Source organism: Myripristis murdjan, chromosome 16 (genome assembly GCF_902150065.1).
Source record: "Myripristis murdjan chromosome 16, fMyrMur1.1, whole genome shotgun sequence".
NCBI lineage: Eukaryota > Metazoa > Chordata > Actinopteri > Holocentriformes > Holocentridae > Myripristis > Myripristis murdjan.
Genome location: NC_043995.1, coordinates 18771053 through 18796827, shown reverse-complemented (window position 1 = coordinate 18796827; position 25775 = coordinate 18771053). Strand labels below are relative to the sequence as shown.

The 25775-nt window shown below is 43.5% G+C and overlaps 1 protein-coding gene across 1 annotated transcript; it reads left to right on the top strand.

Moving 5' to 3' along the window:
• The first annotated feature begins 845 nt into the window (after positions 1-845).
• Positions 846-24700, top strand: epb41l4b (erythrocyte membrane protein band 4.1 like 4B). Its single transcript, XM_030072773.1, has 23 exons — positions 846-1698; positions 12229-12333; positions 12454-12496; positions 13192-13270; positions 13606-13650; positions 14472-14524; positions 14763-14883; positions 16311-16398; positions 16602-16690; positions 16836-16905; positions 17025-17194; positions 18027-18136; positions 18887-18920; positions 19434-19467; positions 19599-19702; positions 21347-21486; positions 21965-22086; positions 22179-22292; positions 22385-22440; positions 22544-22696; positions 22857-22977; positions 23210-23343; positions 23568-24700. The coding sequence occupies exons 1-23, from the start codon at positions 1411-1413 to the stop codon at positions 23629-23631; spliced, it is 2337 nt and encodes a 778-aa protein (XP_029928633.1). The 5' UTR covers positions 846-1410; the 3' UTR covers positions 23632-24700.
• Positions 24701-25775: the final 1075 nt, after the last annotated feature.

Genomic DNA, 25775 nt, shown 5'->3' with positions numbered 1-25775 from the left:
CCAATCAATGACATTATCTCAGGGTCAGATACTGGCCTTATCTGTCTTGTGCCTAACGAATGGTGTGGAAGATCACTTCTGAAAAATCACAGTATTCCTACCGCAACTTGCACTGTGTGTGGTAAATCAATAGTTAATTACATTTTTTTTTCTTTTTAACATCTACAGTTTTGATGTAATATTCCTACTAGATATCATATTTTAGCATTTTGCTGTGATATTTGCATAATTATGTTTATTCTTACAGTTTTAGTTAGTTCTTTCTCATAAGGGCATATGCAGGTATATAAAGTAGGCCAACCTTTTTTATGCATATACCCACTGAGCCTAATTACCAGTGAAATATGGGTAAGAATGGTACAGGTACCGCTACCCATGTAAACTAAGTCAACCACCCAAACATTTCAATATCCAGAACCTCCAGACTGATGTGCTTTGGACCACAGACCCTCATATGTAATAGATTCTGTCCCATGGACACCATCTGTGAAGAGGTGTGCGTTCTGGGTCTGCTGTAGTTGGAGAAATAACAGTGCAGAAAATGAATCTTCAGTCTTACACATGTCTTGCACATTCTTCCCATGTGCCATCTTCTGCTTAATGAAATAACTGTGAAATCAAAGTAACCCTCATTTTGCTGAGGACCCTTGGTGCACCTTGAAGGACCCCTGTGGCAACTATGCACCCCGCAGTAAGACCCATCAATCTTCCCTCTGTTAGGACGATCCATGACAGACAGGTGGCGCTGGTTCATCAGCACTGGTGTGGTTCGGCCAGTCAGGGGAAAAAAAGTTTGTTCTGCGCTGTGTTTTTACGCAGGCGCAGAGCATGCTGTTTGTCCAGTTTCGCTGGTTGACTTTTACCTGTGAGGTAGACTAGTTTCGGTTGCCGGTGGGAATAAGAAATAAAGATCACCGAGGTCCAGAGGTGGCATACTTTCTCCCTGTGCGCCCCGAGCCCCCCGCCACCCGGCCCGTATGACACAGGGGTCTCCACTGCGGAGCGTCAGACGGGATTTCTCCGGGATTTTACGTTCGGTGCGCAACAGCAAGCAAGCAGGCGGCAGGTGCATGGGAGAGGGGAGGACAGGGTGACGGTGGTTGTATTTCCGTGAGTGAGTCCTCTCATGAGACCCGGACAAATGACTGGAAATCAACTGGTTGGTGTCTCGGTGATAAATCTGTGTTAGTTTCATTAGTATGCGGCCGGAGTGCTCCCGCTGCTGCCGACATCCAGCCTGAGGATTGATCGGCAGCCCTGAAGTCTCCTCCGTGCTTACTGAGCGACTCCTCGCCCCGGGGAGGAGGTGGCAGCAGCAGAAGCGGCGGCGGCGGCGGCGGGACCCTAGTTGCTCCGGCTGTGTTCTGTTTTCCGGGCAACACGGACCTCCTCGCCTTGTGGATCAGGAAGATGATGGGCTTTCTGCGCCGGACGTTCAGCCGCCGCTCACGGAGGCGCTTCCAGTCGGGGGAGAGGGACGAACGGGACGGTAAAGGGGGAGGAGGAGGAGGAGGGAGAGGGGCAACCGGGGTGACCGGGAACCCCCTGCTCCTGGCCCATCAACAGCAGGTTATCCACGCGCCCGCCGTGGTGACCGGGGGATCGGCGGTCCACATCCCGGCGGCCGGAACCGCGAGGACCACCATCACCTGCCGCGTCCTGCTGCTGGATGGCTCGGACGTCAATGTGGATTTGCCTGTGAGTGCAGTGAAGCCTGTCTGCTGTTGTGACAGGGGCTCCGTGTTTACACTGGCTGGCCGAGTGTGTAAACACTCAACCCCATGGCGCAGGACTAGGTAGCCTAGATCAGCGGTTCTCAAAGTGAAGTCCGGGGACCCCCCCGGAGTGCATGTGAAGGCTCCAGGGGGTCCACAGCAAAATAGGAATTGCAGTGTGAATTAAGTCATCAGAAATTGCCCCAGTTAGTCATCAGAAATTGCCCCAGTTAGAGTAGGCATAAGGATAAAAGTTGTGATAATAGCTTTCACTCTAACTGCTCTTATCTCCCCTTATTTTTTTGCAGGCAGTTATACAACACTATCAGCAAAAAAAAAGAATCTTCCCTGGGACTATGTGTAATCTTTGTTAGTGGGATAATGTGTGTGTGTGTGTGTGTGTGTGTGTGTCTAAATAAGTTACCCTTTAATGAAGGGGATGGAAAGCTCTTAATTTTAAAGTTTGACTGTATAAGTCTTTCACTCCTTGATAGTATCCTGATAGTGGCCCATATAGAATCTGTGTGTGTATTTGTATGTGTGTGTGTGTGTGTGTGTGTGTGTGTGTGTCCCGTACAGGGAGAGGTGCAGCTACAGATGGCGTTGTGATCAGCCAATTCATCACATTACTTCCCCACTCTGACTACAGGGAAAGCAACAAAGAAAGACCTGAAGCTGCCCCCTCCTGTTTGCTTTTTCTCCCTCTCTCTCTCTCTCTCTCTCTCTCTCTCTCTCCCTCCATTTGCCAGTATCTAATTTTCCTCATGCCATCTCCACTCTTCCCCTGGCTCTCTTCCTCCTGCTATCCTCCCCTCTAATCTCCTTTTACACTCCCCCTGCATCCTGCTCTCTTACTCATCATCTTCCTGGTTTTACACTCTCCCTCCTCATCCTCTTCACCCCCTTGCTTCTCTTTTTTCCCTCATATCCTACATCTCCATCACCTCTCTCTCTCTCTCTCTCTCTCTCTCTCTCTCCCTCTCTCTGCCTTTTCCTGCCAGGCCTGCGAGCCGCTATTCCCCCGATTCCCAGATTTGATTTATCATTGTGGAGGACTCTGTGTCACAGATGAGTGCTACGACTGTGTGTGAGCAGTGGATGGTTGGGTTGGTGGGCGGGCTGGGGATTGAACAAGTGGGCATGTGTGCGTAAGTAACATCTTGTAAGATGTTTTTATTTTGAAGGTCGTGTGTGTCACTGAAGCTGTTGCGTGCGTCACCTCATAGTGCTCCGCCGGCGGAGTGAGTTATCAGGAGAATTGGTTTTGCTGGCTGGAGAGGCTTCTCTCGTCCTGCAGGGATATTATAGCAATAATAGAAGCGAAGAGCTATACGTCCTGCAAGTTATTACAGTTGTAGCAAAGCAGAGCAAAATGACAGTGCTTGTCAAGCTGCCGTCTTAGTCACAGGTGTGTTGGAACAAGTTTGTTCATGTCCTCCGTTTCCCAGAGGCACTGGGACAGGTGCAGTCAGTGGAGCAGGCGCCTCCTATTAAAGCCCATCAGCTACTCTGTCACTTCAGTGTGAATGCAACTAAAAAGGCAGTAAAACAAAATATGCTCCCGATATCAGCTCCCCCGTCTAGGCAAATTTAGCCTTATTGTTAGCAATGCCTGTGCACTCATGTGACAGAGGATATGGTTTGAATCAGCTCCACTGCAACACAGCTAGCAGCAGAATGAGCAAGAGCATTCTGGTGATTTTTTGTCCCCAATCCCCTTAATACCACTGATTTCCTCACACATTCACACACACGCACCAGCAAGTTTAGACTGGTTATCCGGATCCAAAGTACAAGGTTGTCATCTTTCTCGCCCCACACCTCTGTACAACACACCCCGAAAACACACACAGCCTGTTATGCAGGACAGATTTTGGATCATAATGTGGGATGAAACTGTTCAGCAGAAGTTTAGGACATAAATGCTCTTAGTTCTGCTGAAGTGCACTGGCTCACGTTCATGGTGTGTGTGTGTGTGTGCGTGTGTGTGTGTGTGTGTGTGTGTTTAATGACAAAGGCCTGAATAAGGGCCTTTCCCTCAGGGCTTGTCCTTCTCGTTTTGACCCAGATGCAGCGCTAGTGTCCACACACACACACACACACACACACACACACACACACATGCACCTGTAGTCATTTTGCTCCTGATTTGGTCACCGGGTTTGTTTCTTATTAGTTTTCAACTCTTAAACTAACACACTTGAATGGCCAAACTTCTAACTTTTCAACATCCAGTTGAAGATTTATCACAAGAAGGTTACATTATGTCTTTTCAACGCTTGTAAACTTGAAAGACAGACTACAGAGGATGTAACTGTTGTTGTTTATTAAGTTATGTTTAAGTTTATATTTTATAAGTTAAAGTTTAATAAGTTAAATTCATGTAATATAATTTATATATTTCAGTTAAAACCAGGCATTATAAGTTAAATTTATAATTTAGTGATTTAAGTTATTTGTGTTTCACTTCCTGTTATGACACATTTATTTTGAAGGGTCAAGGTCTTGTGTCTTGTTTGAGCTGCGCTCAACTTGAGTTTTTGCGCATCGGAATTTTCCGCTCGTTAAGGAAGCAGCAAGCAGCACGGTGTTTTTTGCTCCGTTTTTATCATGTAAAAAGAGACATGTAGTTGGACAAGAAGATGCGGGGACTTTCTGAAGGTTTATTCCTTCGAAATAGCATGCAGCCAACGAGGTATTTTGTTTTCTTTCGTTTCTATTTGTTTATATATCGTGCCTGGTCTTACGTTGTGTTGCTAATGTGCTATTTATTATTGTTTAGTTTTCACGGTGGAGTTGGAGGAAAAGCGGAGTCTTCTAATAAACCCATCAGTAGCAAGAAAACCACTTGTGTCTGTATATGCTTCGAGGGAGTTACAGTGAAAACTCGCACTGTTCATCGACGCAGTGGACGTTAATTGACGGTCGCTAACTTCAACGGACATGTCAGCGCATGCCCACGGAGCGCACGGAGCTTTCAGCAAGGGACTGACAGTTGAGCCACACACGCACGCACATGCACACAAATAAAAGGATACGTGAGCAACGTTTTCAAGAACTTGGACATTAATAAGTTAAGAGTGCTCCAAAAACGTTTGTTCATAGATGCTGTGAAGTGCCTGGTAAAGTTTGATAGGCTCATTTAAGTGCATTTAAGTTTTCCATTTAGCCACATTCAAGATGCCATTTTAAAGAGACATTACACCTTTTCTCATCTCATTTCTATGTGTATTTGAAGTTTAAGGCTGTGTTTGTTTGTATTAATAAGTGAAGGATTTACTATTTAACCATTTATGCTATTTCATCCATTTGACATTTACAGTTGAAGTTTAAGGTAAATATATATATTGAGTGTTTCAAGGGTATATTCAAAGCTGTATTGAATTATTTGATCTTAGAATTGAAATTTCATAGTATTCATATTTCTAGTACCTTTGTAGTGTAAGTTTACAAGCGTACAAAATTCATATAGAGATTTCATTGCAGCTATTTCATCTGTTGATGTTTGGGTGAATTTGAAAAGTGTTTGCAGGGTCCTTTGTCATTTAAATTGTGATTTAAAAAACAAACAAAAAAAAAAATGTCAGAAACAGGTCAACTCTTAGAACAGGTAAGGGACAGTGACAGGGATAGAGAAAATTCCCAAGAACAGCATGGCCCTGAAGAAGGTCAAGTAAGTGGTGATGAAGTCCTGCAAGAGAAAACACAGCAAGAGAATGAGTTAAGGCGGAGTCAAAGAACAAGAACTCTGACAGAGAAGGGTAAAGAGATGCAAGCTGGAAGATTTAAAGCTCTTCAACACAAGTTCAACTGTGTGTATGCTAAATGGAGGTCACAAGTTAAAACCTCTAAGCAGCCTTTATCACAAACTACAGAATCTCTATCTGAAGAGCTAATTAATGACACCATTCTTGAAATTAAAGGTCTTTGTTCAGATGTCACACGTGCTTTTGAAGAGCTACGTAAAGTTTCAACTCCAGACCAAGAAATGCGCCGAAAAGTGGATCTGTGTGTGGAGATTTCTAATTTTATTATCTCCAGAGCTTTAAGTCGACGGGATGAAAGGATTCCAGAGGAAGAGCAAGAATGGCCAGAAGCAGGCTCCCTTTTTGACACAAGCACCTCCAAATCAGCTTCCATTTTGAAGGGCCTCTTCTCAGAGCATTCAAATAAGTCTACTGTAAAACGACAAGAAGCTGCTGCTGACGCTGCTGCAAGCCAAGCTGTTCTGAAAGTGTTACAAGAACAACAGAATGAGCAATTGGAAATAGAGCGCCTAGAAGCAGAAGCTAAAAGGAAGTTAGCTGACCAAGAGGCAGCTGTAGCAAAGCGTCGTTTACAGAGAGAAGAAGAGGAAGCTAAGATTAAGGCTCAAATGGAGGAAGAGCATATAGCTATACAAAGGACTCTGGAGGAAAAACGAAGAAAGATACAGCGTTTGGAGGCAGTAAAAAATCTCACTGCAGCACAAGCGAGACTGCAAGTATATGATCAGGCAAACATCAAAGAAGAGAGAGAAGACATATTGGAACTTAATAGTGTATCAGATAACCAAGTACCTGCTCCCATAAATTCTCATTCCATGCACAGGTTTCCTGTTCCACAAGCTGTGATCAGCTCTTCAAATGAAAGTACAACAGAGCTCGTTAAGGTGCTTGCAGGTGCTTTAAGTGCCAACAGAATCCCAATTCCTGAACCTTCAGTATTCAGTGGGGATCCATTGAAATATAATGACTGGAAACTCTCCTTTGAAACACTGATTGACCACAAGAACATTCAAGACAAGGAGAAGATATATTACTTACGCAGATATGTGAGTGGTCAAGCTAAGAAGGCACTCGATGGCTATTTCCTGCTCGGAACTGAATCTGCCTACGCTGCTGCATGGGAGATTTTGGAGGAGAGATATGGAAACCCATTTACCATTGCAAAGGCATACAGAGATAAACTCCAATCATGGCCTAAGATGGGCTCTAAAGACAGCTTTGAGCTCAGAGAGTTTGTTGATTTCCTTCGTAGCTGTGAGGCTGCCATGGTCAACATCAAGGCACTGGAAATTCTGAATGACTGCAATGAGAACAGGAAGATACTTTCAAAGTTACCAGATTGGCTCACAGCGAGATGGAATCGAAAGGTTGTCAATATGGAAGAAGAGAGTAACCAATTTCCCTCCTTCAGCCAATTTGTCAGATTTCTGATGAAGGAAGCAAAAATTGCCTGCAACCCTGTCACATCACTGCAGTCACTGAAACAAAGTGATGTTGAAAAACCAAAGACTCAAAGACAACAAAGCTTAGAAGCAAAGACATTGAACACAAGTTCTAATGAAAAGACACTGACTACAATCTCCAGTGAAAGGAATGTGACATGCATCTTTTGCAAGAAGACAGGGCATATATTGCACAAATGCAGAAAGTTCATGGAGAAGGCAGTGTCAGACAGAGTCAAGTTTGTTCAAGCTGAAAAACTTTGTTTCGGTTGTCTTAAGTCTGGTCATCACTCAAAGAGCTGCAACAGTAGGAGTGTTTGTGATACATGCCAGAAGAAACACCCTACCTGTCTACATGCGGAACGAGCCAAAGAAGAACAAAAACCATCACAAGCTAAGCAGAATCCAAGTCAAGAAAGGCCAAGTACAAACCAAGAAAAATACACTGAAAGACTTCAGTCATCACAGAACAATGACACAACCACAGTTGCTACTTCAAACAGAGTAATACTTCAGGAAGCTAACACACAAACAGCTGCAATAATTCCAGTCTGGCTTTCATCCACATCTCAATCAGCAAGAGAAGTCCTTGTATATGCTCTGTTGGATTCTCAAAGTGACACAACCTTTGTTCTAAGTGAAGTAGCAGAAGCTCTGGAAACAGACAAAGAACAAGTGAAGCTTAGACTCTCTACTATGACTGCAAGAACTACAGTAGTAAGTTCTCAAAAGGTAAGCAACTTACAAGTCAGAGGCTTTTACTCCAGTAAGAGGATCTCTCTACCACCAGTTTACACACGTGAGTTTATCCCTGCCAACAGAACTCACATACCAACAGGTGAAACTGCAAAAGCTTGGTCCCACCTGGAGCATCTCCAAGATGAAATAGCACCTCTCCAAGACTGTGAAGTGGGTCTGCTCATTGGGTACAACTGTTCACAAGCCCTACTTCCAAGGGAAGTTGTGTCTGGCAATGAAAATCAGCCTTATGCGCAGCGCACAGACCTTGGATGGAGTATTGTTGGCCATGGGAATCCCTGTGTAGGCTACGGTGACGCCATCGGAATCAGCCATCGCATAGTAGTGAGACAAGTTACACCAGGTGTTAAGCCTTCTGTCAAACTCAAAACCGAAGTACACTATGTGAATCGAAGCCAAGTAAAAGAAATCACTCCCTCAGACATAATTAAGGTCCTTGAATCTGACTTCTCAGAAAGAACTGAAGAAGACACTCCTGTGTCTCAAGAAGATCTTAAATTCTTGTCAAAGCTGAGAGAGAACATTACACAGAAGGACAATGGTCACTATGAAATGCCATTACCATTCAAAGAGGAACGACCAAAATTACCCAATAACAAGATATGTGCATTGCACCGCCTAAATTGTCTTGAGAGGAGATTGAAGAAGGATCCAAAGTACTTCAAGGACTATGTAACCTTCATGGATGACATAATTGCACGTGGTGACGCAGAGAAGGTCCCTGAGGAAGAACTTGATAGCCAGTCAGCTTGGTACATGCCTCATCATGGAGTTTATCATCCACACAAGCCAGATAAGATACGTGTAGTATTTGACTGTTCTGCCAAGTTTCAAGAAACATCCCTCAACGACCACCTGCTCACTGGCCCTGATTTGACCAATACGCTAGTTGGTGTCCTATGCCGCTTCCGCAAGGGTTCTATCGCAGTCATGTGTGACATTGAAAAAATGTTCCACCAGTTTCACGTGAGAAAGGAAGATCAAGATTATTTAAGATTCCTATGGTGGGAGAATGGCAACATGGAAACCACACCAGCAACCTACCGAATGACGGTCCACTTGTTTGGAGCGGCCTCATCTCCTGGCTGTGCCAATTTCGGCCTAAAACATCTGGCAGAACAAAGTCAAGGTCAGTTTAGTGAAAATGCTGTACGCTTCATTCAAAGAAATTTCTATGTTGATGATGGTCTCGCAAGCGTTCAAAGTGAGGAGGAAGCCATCCAACTTGTTAAAGAGTCAAGAGAACTTTGTTGTACTGGAAAGTTAAGACTCCACAAATTTGTCTCCAATAGTGAGAACGTGATGGCAACCATCCCAGAAGAAGAACGAGCTGTAATCAAAGATCAAGACATGGCTTTGAGTTTGCCACACATTGAAAGAGCTCTTGGAGTCGAGTGGTGTATAACATCTGACACATTCAAATTCAGAGTTCAAGTGAAACACAATCCTCTAACAAGAAGAGGTGTGCTCTCTACTGTAGCGTCCATGTATGATCCCCTTGGGTTCATGGCGCCTTTTGTCCTACTGGGGAAACAGATTCTCCAGCAAATGTGTAGAGAAAAGGTTGGCTGGGATGAGGAACTTCCAGAAACCCTAAGACCTCAATGGGAGTCCTGGATTAGAGACTTACCTGATCTTGCAGAAATGACAATCCAAAGACCCTACTTACCTTCAAGTTTTGGCGATGTCAAAAGGTATGAACTTCACCATTTTTCCGATGCAAGTTTCTCTGGATATGGTGTATGTACCTACCTGCGAGCCATCAATAAGTCAGATGAAGTTCATAGTTGCCTGGTAATGGGAAAGTCAAGAGTTTCACCAACCAAAGTCACTACTATACCGAGACTGGAACTCTCTGCAGCAGTTGTTGCAGTTAAAACCAGTGACATGCTCCGAAAAGAACTAGAAATCCAAAATCTACAAGAGTTCTTTTGGACAGATTCCACAGTTGTTCTTGGCTACATAAACAATGATGCAAGAAGGTTCCAAGTGTTCGTAGCCAACCGAATACAGAGAATTAAGTCAAGCACAAAGCCTGAACAGTGGGCTTACATTGCATCTGAGGATAATCCAGCGGATCACGCCTCTCGAGGTTTGACTGCAGAGCAACTGAAGACCTCCAACTGGTTCACAGGACCAAAATTTCTCTGGCAAAAGCACCTACCTGAAAGAGAACGCATGGTGGGAGAAATTAAGGATGATGATCCTGAACTCCATAAAACTTTTACTTGCAACACTAAGGCAAATGAAGACAGATTCTTGTTGGATCGCCTAGAGAAATTCTCTGAATGGTCAAGGGGAGTAAGAGCAATTGCCAGGTTGAAAAGACTTGTCAAGGAGTTCAAAGGGGTGAAACAAAGAACTAGTGAAAGTACAAGCCTGGAAGAAAGGAAGGAAGCAGAACTTGCTATTGTCAAGCTAGTTCAAGCAGAAGCTTTCTTAGATCAAATAAAGAGTTTGAATCTAAAGAAAGATGTTGCCAAGACTAAAGACAGTAAGTTGTATAAGTTGAATCCATTCTTGGATCAAGAAGGTATCCTAAGGGTGGGAGGACGCTTGAGCAAAGCTACGTTACACCCACATGTGAAGCATCCAGCAATACTCCCAAAGAACAGCCACGTAACAAGGTTACTCATCAAACACTTTCATGAAAGAATACATCATCAAGGTCGTGGAATGACAATGAACGAACTGCGAGCTAATGGATGGTGGATCCTGGGATGTAGCAGTTTAGTTTCATCACACATATTCAAATGTGTAAAGTGCAGAAAGTACAGACGAAGCACTGAGGAACAGAAAATGGGTGACTTACCTGAAGATAGAATGGAGACAACTCCGCCTTTCACTTACATAGGCGTAGACTGCTTTGGTCCAATCTATGTTAAAGAAGGAAGGAAGGATCTCAAAAGATACGGTCTTGTACTTACCTGTCTATGTTCAAGGGCCATACATATTGAAGTTGTTGATGACATGACAACAGATGCGTTTATTAATGCTTTAAGAGCATTCATTGCCATAAGAGGAAATGTTCGTCAACTGCGATGTGACCAAGGTACCAATTTTATTGGTGCAAGGAGAGAGTTTGCAGAACTCATGAAAGGAATGGATCAAGAAAAGGTGAAGGCTCTGGGATGTGAGTTTCTTATGAACCCTCCAGCAGCAAGTCATATGGGCGGCATCTGGGAGAGGCAGATAAGAACTATAAGAAGTGTCCTTACAGCTGTTCTCGACCAGTCTACACAAAGGCTCGATAGTACATCATTAAGAACCTTCTTATATGAGGTCATGGCCATCATCAACAGCAGACCACTCAACGCTGAACATCTAAATGACCCATCTGGACCTGAACCTTTGACTCCTAACCATATCCTTACAATGAAGTCTACAATAATTCTGCCCCCACCTGGACAATTCATCAGAGAAGATCTTTATCTTAAGAAGAGGTGGCGTAGAGTGCAGTATTTAGCCAATGAGTTTTGGACCCGGTGGAAAGGGGAATATCTGTTGAACCTACAATCAAGACAAAAGTGGCACAAGAGTAGAAGGAACTCTAAGGTCAATGACATTGTCCTTCTTCAAGATGACCTGGCACCACGCTGTGAATGGAAACTGGCCAGAATCACTGAAGCCCATCCAGGGTCAGATGGTAGGGTGAGAAAATTAAAATTGTTGGTTAGTGACACCACATTTGACCAAAAGGGGAAGCCCATTACTAAAGCGGTGTTTCTTGAGAGACCTGTACAAAAGGTTGTCACTCTGCTTGAGGCAGAGTAAGGTGTGTATTTATTTTGTTTCCTGACATTTCATGGTAAATGTATTTTGAAATTCATGTTTGCTTATAAAAGAAGGAAAGATGTTTAAGAAATCCCACATTAAGATTTGTGTGATTTGGTGGGAGTGTAACTGTTGTTGTTTATTAAGTTATGTTTAAGTTTATATTTTATAAGTTAAAGTTTAATAAGTTAAATTCATGTAATATAATTTATATATTTCAGTTAAAACCAGGCATTATAAGTTAAATTTATAATTTAGTGATTTAAGTTATTTGTGTTTCACTTCCTGTTATGACACATTTATTTTGAAGGGTCAAGGTCTTGTGTCTTGTTTGAGCTGCGCTCAACTTGAGTTTTTGCGCATCGGAATTTTCCGCTCGTTAAGGAAGCAGCAAGCAGCACGGTGTTTTTTGCTCCGTTTTTATCATGTAAAAAGAGACATGTAGTTGGACAAGAAGATGCGGGGACTTTCTGAAGGTTTATTCCTTCGAAATAGCATGCAGCCAACGAGGTATTTTGTTTTCTTTCGTTTCTATTTGTTTATATATCGTGCCTGGTCTTACGTTGTGTTGCTAATGTGCTATTTATTATTGTTTAGTTTTCACGGTGGAGTTGGAGGAAAAGCGGAGTCTTCTAATAAACCCATCAGTAGCAAGAAAACCACTTGTGTCTGTATATGCTTCGAGGGAGTTACAGAGGAGATTAAAAAAAAAAAAAAAACAATCACTCCGTCCCATTGGGATTAATTTGTTTTTCATTCTTCTGTTTGTAGAGCAAGTCCAAAGGCCAGGAGCTCTTTGACCAGATCATGTATCACTTAGACTTGGTGGAAGCTGACTACTTTGGGTTACAATTCATGGACACAGACCAAGTTTCAGTGAGTGTGAATTTATATAGACACACACACTCTCTCTCACAGACACACACACACACATACAAATAGAAGACCAGAGCCTGATGCTCCTCTGTTTCACTTTCATATTCTCTTCTCTCTCAGCACTGGCTCGATATGTCCAAACTCATAAAGAAACAAATCCGAGGTAAGTTCATCTCAGGCCTTTATTGAATTAAGCACGCTTGTGTGTATGCGTGCGTGTGTGTGTGTGTGTGTGTGTGTCTGTGCAGTGTAGGTGCATGTGGAAGCAGGTAAGTGGGGAGCAGGTGGCTTATTATCAATGTTGACATGACGATTAGCATGTGCATTAGGAGCCGTACCCTTGTTTGCTTTCCAGCTTGTAACAGGCGGATGAATGGCACAGGAGGGAGAAGGAGAAAGGTGAAGTGGGGAGGAGGGAGGAGAGAGCTGGACGTTGTGCCAGACTTCAGGCCACTTGTCTGCATTGTTGCTTTGTTTTGTTTTTCTTAAGAGTAACCCCAAAGACAGCCAAACATGTTGAAGTGAGGCAGGAAAGGAATAGCGCTGTAGATTGTAGAGAAATAAAAACGAAGGATTTATGGCCCGGCTGATGGTGACTGATAAACTGGATGAAGGGAACAGAGTGGAGGGATGAAATAAAATGCCTAAATAAATGGTAAGAGATTTGATTTGATTGAATTTATTTTGATAAATTACAACTAAATCTCCCTCCAACCCTTTTTCTTCCCTCTGCACTGATCTCTTTCTTACACACACACACACACACACACACACACACACACACACACACACACACACACACACACCTTTTCTCTCATTTATTATTTTACTTTTTTGCACTGCCTTTATTTGTTTTAGATGGTCCACCATTCAGACTGTTCTTCAGAGTGAAGTTCTACTCATCAGAGCCAAATAACTTGCATGAAGAATTTACAAGGTAAAAACACACACACACAGACACACGGACACACGCACACACACATGCACACACAGCATCCTCCTGAGCCCAGTGTAAAGGTCCAAAGGGGATGTGGGGCTAATTACTTTGCTCCTATGTGCAGATTCTAATCAAGGCCAAACGGACAGAGACTTGTTAAGACAGATTGTGTGTGTTTGTGTGTGTTTGTGTGTGTGTGTGTGTGTGTGTGTGTGTGTGTGTGTATGAGAAATGGGGAAGAGCTTCTGATGCATCAGTTGATTTTATTTTTGTTCTTTCAGTCCGGGCCTCTCACTGTCTTGATTTTTTTACGTTTTGAAATTTCATCCCAACAGATATCTTTTTGTGCTGCAGCTTCGACAGGACATTCTCTCCGGGAAGTGAGTATTTCCTTTCCTTCGCTCATGTTCATGCACTCGTGCGACACAAACAGCTTTTCAGGCTTTCACACACACACAGTGACGGCACAGCGCATGACTTATATTCATTGGCTTACCCCTCAGACATAACCTTAACCTTGAATCCGCATGAAAAGATACATGGGTAAAAATATATTTCAGAATGCTCGAAAAAGGTGGGAAGCTGTATCGTGTATCGTATCATTAGAGCTATAAAGTCATTTTTAAAAAAAAATCCAGTTCTCTCTCATACTCTTAACCTTCACACGCACATGCTTCAGCTTACCGGTAACCTAGAAGAGAACCTCAACCTTGAAGTAAATTCTTACCAAGACAAGAAAATATATCTTCACATCTGTGTGGGCTCCTGGATCTGACATACACACTTCGCTGTGTGGACAGACACATAAGTCACCAGGAGTTTGGGGCACCTCTCTACAAAGGACTCTGCTTCCTACACACACACACACACACACACACACACACACACACAGGCACAGTGTCTCCCCTCTCCCTCTCCCCGACTCTATCTGGGCCATGGTTCCCCTGAGTCCAGCTCTATTATAAAGCTCAAGATCAGGAACAGCAGAGGGCTGCTTATTTTAGGAAAAGGGTTGCTCCTCTCTTCCTTGACATGCACACACACACACACACACACACACACACACACACACACACACACACACGTGCACATACAGTCTAGGGCATTTACACACCTTTACATCACGTCCGCGGGCAGTTTAATGTTGTGTGTGTTTTGGACTTGTGGCTACACACCAGCGTCCCCTCTCTCCTCCCTCCAGGCTGAAGTGTCCGTACGATGTCTCAGTAGAGCTGGGGGCCTATTGTTTACAAAGTAAGTAGACTACACTCAAAGATAAGCAGACTTTTTAGCTTTTAACGTGGTTAGCTGTGAATTTTTACGGTGTAACAACAAGGGAAATAAAAAGAAACTCTGATTATTTAAATTTATTTTACATTTCAAGAGCTTTTTCAACTGGGAAATCTCAGTTTGCAATATGCATGATTTCTGAATGTCTGTGTCCTGGTGTGTGTGTGTGTGTGTGTGTGTGTGTGTGTGTATCTACACACAGGTGAGCTGGGAGACTGTGATCCCTTGGAGCATTCTCCAGAGCTGGTGTCTGAGTTTCGTTTCACGCCCAAACAGAGTGAAGCCATGGAGGCAGACATCTTCAGCAAGTGGGTGGAGCTCAGGTGAGGTCAAAGGTTATCTGTCAGGAAGTAATGCAGTGATCCAGGCCTTTTGCTGACTGTTTCTAGTTTAGTAAATAAAGGGCTTTCTTGCATTAAACTTGAGACGATGTCAGCCTTCCCTCATGGGCACCTCTTGCCACAATGCTGTCGCTGTGTCAAAGCCGCTTGTCGGAGGGCTGCCAGATTTGACCTGGGCTGTTTGTTTCCTCACTGGAAGAGCTAACTGGGACAAAGAGCTTGTGGCTGAGCAGGGGAGGAAGTCATTCCACTGTGGCCTTTCAGCGCCAGTGTTTCCAGTGAAAAGAGCCTCTGAAGTTCAATGTCCCTCCTTTCTCTCCTTCTCTCCGTCTCCTTTCTCTCTCACTGGCCTGCGTTAAGGATTAAGGGATTAATCCCTGGAGGGTCTTGATTGAATCCAGGCAGTGTTTAACCCAGCCGTGGTCTGATCGCTCCCATCTCGGATGAGATTACATACACATATGCTGCGCTTCACTGAGCCGACGCCACACGAGGACAGACCCACACCGAGCCCACATCACATGCGGCCGCTCTTACACACAGAACAGGAAGAGTGAGTCAGGGACACAGCCAGGTTACTCACCGAGTGTTTCCCTGGAGCTGAAGCAGGTTCTCCAGGCTCCTGTAGAGAAACCCCTCATAAAGTCGGCCATGCAGGAAGTCTTCTCGTTGATAGTTTCCTTGTTTAGAGCAGTCGTTCTCAACTTCATTGGCTCATGAGCCCTTAAAAACAAAGCGATGTCTGCTCACAGCTCCCATCACAACCAAACACTGATTTTCCACTGTCATGTTCTTTCTAAATGCAACATTCAAGAGTCATTCAGAGAGCTGAGTGATTTCAGAGTCATTCTTGCCATTTCAGGTAGTGCTGATATGAATTTGTTTGTGTGTGTGCTCCTGACAAGACAGTTAAAACAGTACAAGACAATACAATAGATCCAGTAATGTTAGATATGAAGCAGTTCAGTAAATACAGGGTTGTGTCAAGATGGTAACCTTAGATTTGCAAAGCTCTTGCACACTCTCATACATGATGTGCACTTGATTCAGCACAGTAGCGCCTGACTCTGCCCTAATCCCAACCCTAACATTAACCTTAGCTACACCAAAAAGATCATTTGACTTCATTTGATTAATAATCAGATGAGGTTTAGCAGGCAAAAACGTTAGTATTTTACAAGAAAAAAGTCACGATTAATGGAAAATCAGGTATTTATGGCAATAAATTTGTATTTAAATGTTTTTTTCTGTTCCATGAGTCACTGCTTGACCCCCGATAATAATCTCACAACCCCCTGAGGCATCCCAGCCCCCACGCTGAGAGCCGCTGGTTTAACGTAAGGTGCTGAGGTGACAGAGTCAGTGATATTTCGAAAACCTCAACACGTTGTCTTATTTTATGTCCTCAGGGGGAAGAGCCCGTCTCAGGCCGAGATCTGCTTCCTCAACAAATGCAAATGGCTTGAGCTTTATGGGGTGGACATGCACTTTGTCAAGGTGCGTTTTTATGGTTTGTTAAGGTTGTGTTTTTCAAGCATCGCTCTACTTGTGTCGCTGTGATGCAAGTGCGTTACTGTTGAGTTGTCTTTTTGTCTGTCTTTGTGTTTGTGTTGCATGGTCTCAGTAGATAGACTGGGATGGATGTACTCTTTGTGTGCCTTTAGCTCTCTAAATTCATAATGTGTTGTATGTGTCCTCAGGGCAGAGATGGAGGAGAATATGCACTAGGTCTGACTCCCACTGGTATCTTGGTGTTTGAGGGCTCGAGCAAAATTGGCCTCTTCTTTTGGTAAATGTATCAGGCACATCTCTAATTCATGCCCCCACCCATCCACCCACCGAAAAAAACAAAACAAAAAAACACACACTCAAGGCGCTAATGTGTCTTTTCTTTGCTTTCATATCCATTTTGTATGGCTTTGTGTCTTACGCAGGCCCAAGATCACTCGTCTGGACTTCAAAAAGAGTCGGCTCACGTTGGTGGTGGTTGAAGACGACGATCAGGTATGTTTCCCACGGCGCATGACAAACACACGTCTACCTACAGCACAAGAAAGCACAGACACGCGGCTTTAGGCGGCTAACGGCAGCCGGGTTGAGCGTGTGTTCGTGTTTGTGTTCAGGGCCGGGAGCAGGAGCATACGTTTGTGTTCCAGCTGGACAGCTCCAAGAGCTGCAAACACCTGTGGAAGTGTGCCGTGGAGAGCCACGCCTTCTTCCGGCTACGACAGCCAACCACAGGCAAGGCCAACCGCAGTGACTTCACACGACTTGGGTCACGCTTCAGATTCAGGTAAAGCACAGAGAGCAGCTCACACCTGCATGTTACTCACTACAGTGCGTTATGAATTGACCACTGAGGCTCCATAACAAGGCAGGACAGAGCAGGCTGCCACAGTGAGGTAGCTGTGGCCGGCAGTCGTGCACACATATGGGGTATAGCGTGTCACATAAAACAAAGCCTCTGTGTCTATGGTTACAGCGTATCTATGGTTACACAGATCTGTTCCTATGGTGACTGAGATTTTCCCCACTCATATTGTTTGTTTTCTTCTTGTCAAACTATTATCAGGGAAATGGACAAAGCAAAATCTCACGCTCGAAGGGTAGCTCGTGTCATTCGTGGGGGCAGAAAGAAACAAAAGTCTGTTCCCAGCGTGTCGGCATCGACGGACCGCAACTCACAAAAACGTGCCTAGATATCCTTTGTTAAATTTGATTGTCACAGAGCTGAGAGAATACATCGCTAGAAACCATGTTTTGTGGTAGATAGGTTTTTAAATAGCTTTGGTTGAGGACTAAGCCCAATCAGTCACTAATGTAATGGCCATTAGTGTGGTGGAGCTCCTTGGCTTGCTGCCAGCGCGTGTTTTGACTTTACAGGCACGTGCACGAGGGGTTAATTCTTACTTGTGCGGACACAAAGTTGGGTCAAAGCCCAATATTGACATTTTCGCCAAAGCCAAAGATTCATTTCACACTGACGAGTGTCTCATCTAAATATATTGATTACTTCCTCACATCTAGGCTTGTGGCTACAGATATAAGGATAATGACGGTCTTCTCCTTCCGTCCTGTCTGTCTCTCTGTCTGCCTCTCCCTGCCTGTCTGTCTGCCTGTCTCAGTGGGAAGACAGAGTACCAGGCCACGCATGGTGGTCGACTGAGGAGGGCCAGCACTTTTGAGAGGAGGCCGAGCAAAAGATACCCCTCCCGCTCGCACTCAATGGGCAAAGGTGAGTCATATCACCACCTCCGTGACTAACAATGTGTTAATACTTATGCCGGCCTTCAAGTGCCTGTCTTTGTTGTTGGTAAAGGTCACACATATCAGAGCGGAGGTTTAACACAGGGTATCTGAGGATGCTTAAACTGCAGTAGCGATCATTTAGCTGGGATAATATCATTTGATTGGTTGAAAGCAAAGGATTAAGGCTGGTTGTTTTTTTTTTTTTTGTTTTTTTTGTGATTCATTTTTAGCTCCCATTTTCAACTTCTATTTTATCACAATGAAGTGGCATCAGCTCACCTTCATCCACAGCACCTGCAACACACTGTAAATATAGTTTGCCCCTCAATAATTCCCACCCCCTGCAGGCAACAGGAGCTGCACAGATCCACAGCCTCGATTGCAACATAATCTAGCCTACATAAATAATCAAGCACAGGCCGCAGACCATATTTACTCCTGGAGTCTGAGTGTTGGCACCCGGGCAAATTTTATTTATTGGTATAGAAACGGTTGGCCAGCCCTGGAATACAAAGTACATCAGTGATGGAGGATTTTAAAATCAGTGATACCTGAGAGCCATGGTAATAATATCTACCACGCAGAGACTCTCAGATGATATATTGACTTACACCAAATAACCTCTTTATGCAAGTAAGGAGAAATGACTAGAAAGAGCCATGCCAAAATTTTCAACCGCGCCTCTCCCTGTCTGCGCTCGTCCTCTCTGACCGACATCACTCTGTCTCTCTTTCAGCGGCCATTTCCCCGGCCAAGCCACAACATATCAGGTGAGAGTCCCAACAGACAGAGGAAATAACCACAAATATAGATAGTAGACAATCATATTACTATATGAGATGAGATAATCCCGCTTAATCAACCTTTTTACAGAATTTCCTTGAATGTCATTTTCATTGAGTCTCATTTTCTTGATACTTGCGGGCTGATCTGCCTTGTTTTGCGTTGTTTCAACATATTACGTTTTATTTAGTCCTGAATAATTCCTGAAACAAGCCAAACTTCAGTGGAAACAAGTTGTTATCTCATCCCCCTGGCACTTTTTACACTTGTGTTAAGACAAAACGAGATTTTAACACTGAATATGAGACTAAATGATTAAGATGGGGGTGTTTTGCGGCGTACAAAACTGACACACACACTCACAAACAAGCGCAAACCAATTACATATCAATTTAATCATGCTGCTCCTGAGCGGCTATTTTATCTGTTCTAATTTCTGCAGGATAATCAGGCTGTGTTAATCTACTATTGATGAGCATATTGTTATTGTTCTTTTCCAGCTCCCTCGCCAGCCCTGATCCCAGCCTTCACCCAGTGAGTATCCTCAAATAAACACACACACACACACACACACACACACATAAACACCGGCCACTGATCAGGTTTCACTCCTGTGACAGCATCTAAATGGCATATCTCTTCAATCCCTCGCTCCTCACCTGTAGTACCAGTGTAACATTCCCATTGGACATGAGCCCTGGCACCCGCCCCACCCGGCTCTCACGCCCCCGGTCTACCTGCAGCACTCTGGACTCACACCGCCTCACAGGTAAAGGCCGGCCCTGGTGCCAGAGCCCGACTGAACGACAGCGGATAAGATCGGGTTTTTTTAGAAATATTAGATGACAGGGACGTGATCAGGAGATGATTTTGAGATTGCTTTTGGATGATGCGTGTACCATCTGTCTTAAAGGGTCCTTGAGCGCAGATTGACTAGAGGGCAAATTTCTATTTTTGGAGATGCTCACTCCTCTCGCGCTCTCTTCTCCCTTTGTACGGTGCCCTCTGTTGTCCGTTTTTCATCTCATTTCATGTCATTCATGGGCCTCGTATTTCTGTGCCTGTCTGTCTGCATGCTTGTGTACATGTGTGTTTGTGTGTGTGTGTGTGTGTGTGTGTGTGTGTGTGATCCTCCATCTCCCTCTCATGCTCAGGCCCTCTGGTGAGGCTGCGAGTCCTGAACCCTGTCATCCCTCCGTCCCAGAGCGAACCAGCGGCACCTTCCCAGGATCCATCAGTGTGGTTTACAGGGATAAGGTCATGACCGCACTTTGACCTCTGACCTCGGCTCAGTCCCAAACCGAGGCCCTTAACACTCAGCCGCACACAGACTGAAAGTGCCCCAAAGACAGAAGAAGCTCATCCGATGGAGTCAAAGGAAAAAGACGCATTCATCATCGTCATTGTCATCACACATTCGCCACATCCCCTGCTGTGTTTCATCCCCCACCCTCTTGATGAATCCAATAACGAAGGGCCTTACTTCAGACAGAAAAATAGACCAATAGAAAACAAAAGCAATAAAGATAGGACCAACTTTAATTGCTCCGTGCCTTTTGTTTTCTCGTGTAAATGTGCTTGTAATTGCTGTTCATGTTTTAATCCCCGAATACATATAAGATGTCAATTTCTTTGGATGATCAAAATTTCCCACTGTGCCTAAGAAATCTCATGAAGGCTAGATTAACCAAATCACTTTAATGTACTGTAAGTAAAAATGAAGCGACGCTTGTGATCCCTTGAATATAGGACAGTGTAATTTGTGCTATATGAGGTAATTCTTCCACAGATTCACACAGGTGACATGGGCTCTCTCCTGTACAAACGCTGGGTTAGGGAATAAGATGCTTTACAAAACGCCATTAATCCACTTTATCAGTAAACGTACAGAATGTAGCTCAATGTGAAATGGACAAATGGGCCAGAATCCTAGAGGTCTGGTGGTGTGCTTTCCAAATGAGTTTTTTTTTTTTTTTTTTTTTTTTTTTAAAGCTTAACTTTACATTCATGTGTGATATCAGGTTATGACTTTGCTAAATCAACAGTTTGTTTACATAATATTTTTGTTGATGTGATGCTGAAAGTGTGTCTTTTGTGCCTTTTAATGTTTACTCCAATCACATTATGCCTTAGAGATATTGCCATATTGCCTTGTCAAATAAACAAAATGTTGACTTGCCACAGTGGATAATATCTGTCCTTCAGTGTTTTTCATCTATAACTCAAACCCACTTGTATTATTCTTAAATGTCCCTCCCCTGCCGCTATAGTGGAATAAAAATCACTTGAAGCTGGAGATATAATTTGAAGTGTGTCAAGTGAGATAATCATTTATTTGGAATAATAAGGGCTGTGAAGTGAAGAGTGGCATTTTGTTTCACAGATTTGTTTTGACTGCACATGTTGTCTTCAGTTTCCCTCTAAGCGGTCCTGGTTCGGACCATCAGTTCAGTGTTGAGGAGAATGAGACTCCGTATTCTGGCAGGATCCACCACCATCACCGTCGCCACACACACAGCCAGGACACGCTGTGCCACACACACACCAAAACCAGTGAGTACACACAGTCACAGTCAAATGCATCAAAAAAAAAAAAAAGTTACACATTGAAATAGTGTGCATCTGTGTGCTGAAACTCCCTATATCTCTACCAATATATCTCCAAAATCTTCTTTTTTCTTTGAATATCTGATATCGGCATGTCTATGTTTTCCCTCTAAGATATGAAAGCGATAATACTCATGCTTTTTTTTTAACATTATTTAACAGTATCTTTATTTTGTTCATTCAAACATTTCATTAAAAATAGATTTATTCTAGTAAAAAGTTTCAGATTTAACACCACTGGATAGTATTAAATATTTGCCATTGGGTAGCTTCACTTAATAAGAAAATCAGAAGCAGTATCAGTCTTAAATAACCATGTTAGTTGACCTCTAGACAGGACTTTACTTTTTTTTTTTTTTTTTTAATATACTGACAGTGTGTGTGTGTGTTCGTATCTTTGTGCGCCCACCTGTGTGTGTATCAGAGCACAGAGCCCCTCCCTGCCCGACAGAGGAGCTGGACCTGTCTCAGTCTCTGCTCAAGGCTCTGGAGTCAGACAGCGACTCCTCTCCGTGGCCCTCGCTCCACATCAACATGGACAAAAAGGTCAGACACTCATCCCGCATGCTGCTATTATATTCCGCTTATGCAATGAGATCTTGCTCAGACGCCTCACCTTCTGCCTGCCGCCCTGCCAGGGGGAGGAAAAGCAGCTGTCTGAAAAGTCCCTGCATCCTCCTGCTTCCCCGGCGGTGCTGCCAGATCACCTCAAGTGCAACATCCTCAAGGCCCAGATGGAGGCAGCTTTCAGGGTAAGTGGATGCAAGCACTGAATGTATAGCATTTAACCAACACTGTCGTCCAGATGCTAATAGTCTGCATCCTCCTCTCCTCCGTGATGAAGAAGGAAGTTCCGACAACGCCCCGAGCGAAGAACTCAAATGAGACCATCAACGACAGGCCAGTCCTTTTATTGTATATGTCTGCATGTGATTGTGCTCCTCTGTGCCTGAGAGTGTGGTGCTTTGACTCCTCTGTGTGTTACTCTGGTGTGTGTTGTCAGATATCAGAGTTCATCCCAAGACTCAGCTGGATCCAGCCTCACTACAGACAAGACCCCCCACCGGCCAGAGCACAACCCGACTCCGGAGAGACCGCAGCCCAAAGCGAACCCAAACACCAACCGCAGGAAAAGACTGGTCCGACAGTTCAGCTTGTGAGTACAGATGACCTGGATACTGCTGCATTTTCCTGGAGATAATTTCATTCTTTGACCGATTGCTTCACATGGCACTTGAAGCGAAGGCAATGCTGTCTTCACTTTTGCAAAACTGAATAATTCATGCCTCAATCTCTCTCCATTTATTGTCCACCAGTAACCATGAAGATGAAGATAACCTGCCAGAGGCCCTTGCAGCAATTTCCTCCCAGAGTACAGGGAAGTCTGGATCGAACAGTTCATTGGACAAACAGATACAGCCGCCCATATACCCACAGGTTACATGCTTGTACACAAATACACACAGACACACACACACACATATATACACAGAAGCCATTAGGGATGCATATTTGCTTAGTGCACTGTTTTCCACTCATGGAAAATAGTGCACTATGTTTTTCTTTTAAGGAAACAGAAGACTGTATGTATCTGGGTGTTTGTGTGTATTTGTGTGTGTGTGCGTGTGTGTGCATGTGTGTGTGTGTGTGTGTCCATACATGCTTCCAGGTGGATAATATGCCAGCACTGGAACTGGGTAGTCCATGCTGTCCCTCTCCTTCGCCTTCCCCCCATCTCTCCCCTTCTTACTACCATAGCTCCATTCCTCACCTGGCCCCTTACCTTGCTGCCCATAATGACAGGTAACACACCTCCCTCCTGCTCACTGGGATACGTTTAACATTTGCTACAACCCACCTGCGGTGATCTCACCAACTGTTTTGCAAAATTGACAAGTGCTTCTAGAAAATCATGGGTTTTAGAAAGAAGTTGATTAAGATCCTTGAAAACAGTTGTGCACATTTTTCTTTTCTGTCAACATAGTCTTATGACGTGTATATGTGTGTGTGTTTGTGTGTGTTTGTAGCGGAGAGGAGATGAGGCTGGACAGAGAGAAGATACTAAGGGCCCTTCTGATGACAGAGCTGTGAGACCATGACCCTTGAACCCTGTGACATCATTGCCAAGCGCAGCAGACCAGACGATTCGCGGATGCAGAGGCAGAAGTCCCAAAGTCACCTGCTGCAATCAGCATTTGTATATTTGCATAATACATTCAGCATTCACAGATATATATTTGCATAAAGGTACTTTGCTTAATTGTTATTTTAGAAGGACAATACTTTATATTCACGATACTGAAGCTGTAACATACCATCACACAAAGTGACATGGACTCAGACAGAATGACCGACTCACTGACAGGATGGACAAGTTACTAACACGACTGGTGCTGCCTGCATGATAAAAATGTAAAACAAACTGATATTTATCTGATTTGCTTTGGGGTTATGTTTAAGTTTTGTGTGATATCATATCATGAACATATTGTTGTCTAAACCTTGTTTCAGACCGTGGCTGCGGCACGGTTTTCAGGCTGTTGCCACTGATCTTTACACTTTTGAAAACTTTGTGTATGGAGCAAGGCTGAGGTGAAAGTCACTTTCAAATCAGTTAGTTCAAAAAATGTAAATAGAAACTGTAATTAATATACTGATGATAGAGCGATTATTGTAAATGCTTACTTCCTTACTGTCTTTCTTATAATGTTGGATATGACGACTTTGACTTGCCAAGTTTTTGCAGTATTTGAGTTCAAAAGAACCTCGATATCCTGAACTGAGTGAATTGAAAGTGAACTGAATGTTGTTGTGTGCAGGGAGCTGCAGTCTCAATATGCCCACTAGAAGGGGACAAATCCACAGGTACTTTCTGTGGCAGCAGCCTCAGTATTTATTTATTTATTTATTTTTTTAATTATTATTACAGGTTGTCATGAGGAACAGATGCCAGATCACCTCACTGTAGCCATATTCAGTCTGACTTTTCCTTGCCAAGTTCGTCATACTGAGGTCAAACGCAAAACTGGTCTCATATGAGGGGAATTATGTGTTTTTGAACGTTAGATATGGTCAGCATAACCCTGCTGTTTAATGACTTTCCGTTAGCCCTTGTATTGTCACAACCTCATCTGATGCAGCATAATTTGTCAGTGCACTGTATATGTCCATTGTGTTGTTTATGTCCTTGGTTGAACTTTAATAAAAACTGCATCATCAGTTTGACAATTATCTTGCAGCATCTTTGTTCTGTGAACTGAGAAGGAATGTGGATCGGCCTCACCCTGCGTTCCTGTTATTAATGTGTGAATCTATGTAGGCCTCGCCCAGCCAGTGGGGGCATGTTGTCACAAACTGTAACATTGATTTATCTGAGTCTTTCTGCGCTCACTGAGTCAGGCTTTAACGGCACCCCTGCTCTGTACCTCAGTAACAGCACACAGGTCTGCAGGGTGCAGCAGAAAGACAAAGAATGTGTGGCACATAGACACTAATGCTCGTCTTTGAACCTGCTCTTGCAAACTTTGATAGAAATTTTGATGTATGAGAGCTAATAACTGAGATTACGTAAATATGACCTATTGCTGAGTTCCCTTTTTAAATTTTAATCAGTAAAGCAATCCCGTGGACTATCTTCAATCAGGAATGCAACTGAATTACTTTCATTTTCTTTTTCTCCCTAAATCTACTAAATGTGCTCCAAAATCTATAATATGAAATCCAATTTATGCGTAGATACTGTGAGTTCAGTGGTGTTATTGTTGTGATCATGCTTCAGCATTTGAAACTGTTCTAAAATGTTTGGATTTGTCTGTTTTTCCCTTGAAACACATCCAAAAAAAAAAAAAAAAAAAAAAAAAAAATCTTGTTAGTATCTATAGTCATTACTTTTCCCGAAGGAGCTGTAATTAAATGCATTTACACACTTTTTTTTTAAATTAGCTTATGTAATGTACAGTAGTTCCATACATCTCAAACCTGATAATTGTGTGGAATTACATTACGAGAAAAAAAAGTTTATTTTGGTCTATGCTGCAGAGATACAAATAGTGTTGCTATGCTGGTTTCGGCAGTGGGTGAAGCAGTGAGTGAGTTTAAAAGGGATCAAGCTGGGTGGGGTGCACAAGATTGTGTTACACAATGCCAAATCTGCCCTGAGGGGGTCTGACTTCTTTTTGTCTGTCTTCCCTCTCTCTTACCCTTTTTTGTTCTTCCCGTTCTTTGCTTTCCCACCT

Excerpts from the sequence above, each read along its gene's own strand:
- epb41l4b (XM_030072773.1), top strand. The coding sequence starts at position 1,411 with ATGATGGGCTTTCTGCGCCGGACGTTCAGCCGCCGCTCACGGAGGCGC. Across the intron at positions 18,137-18,886 it reads CTCGCACTCAATGGGCAAAG|CGGCCATTTCCCCGGCCAAG; the intron begins GTGAGTCATATC and ends TCTCTCTTTCAG. Across the intron at positions 19,703-21,346 it reads GGACTCACACCGCCTCACAG|TTTCCCTCTAAGCGGTCCTG; the intron begins GTAAAGGCCGGC and ends TGTTGTCTTCAG.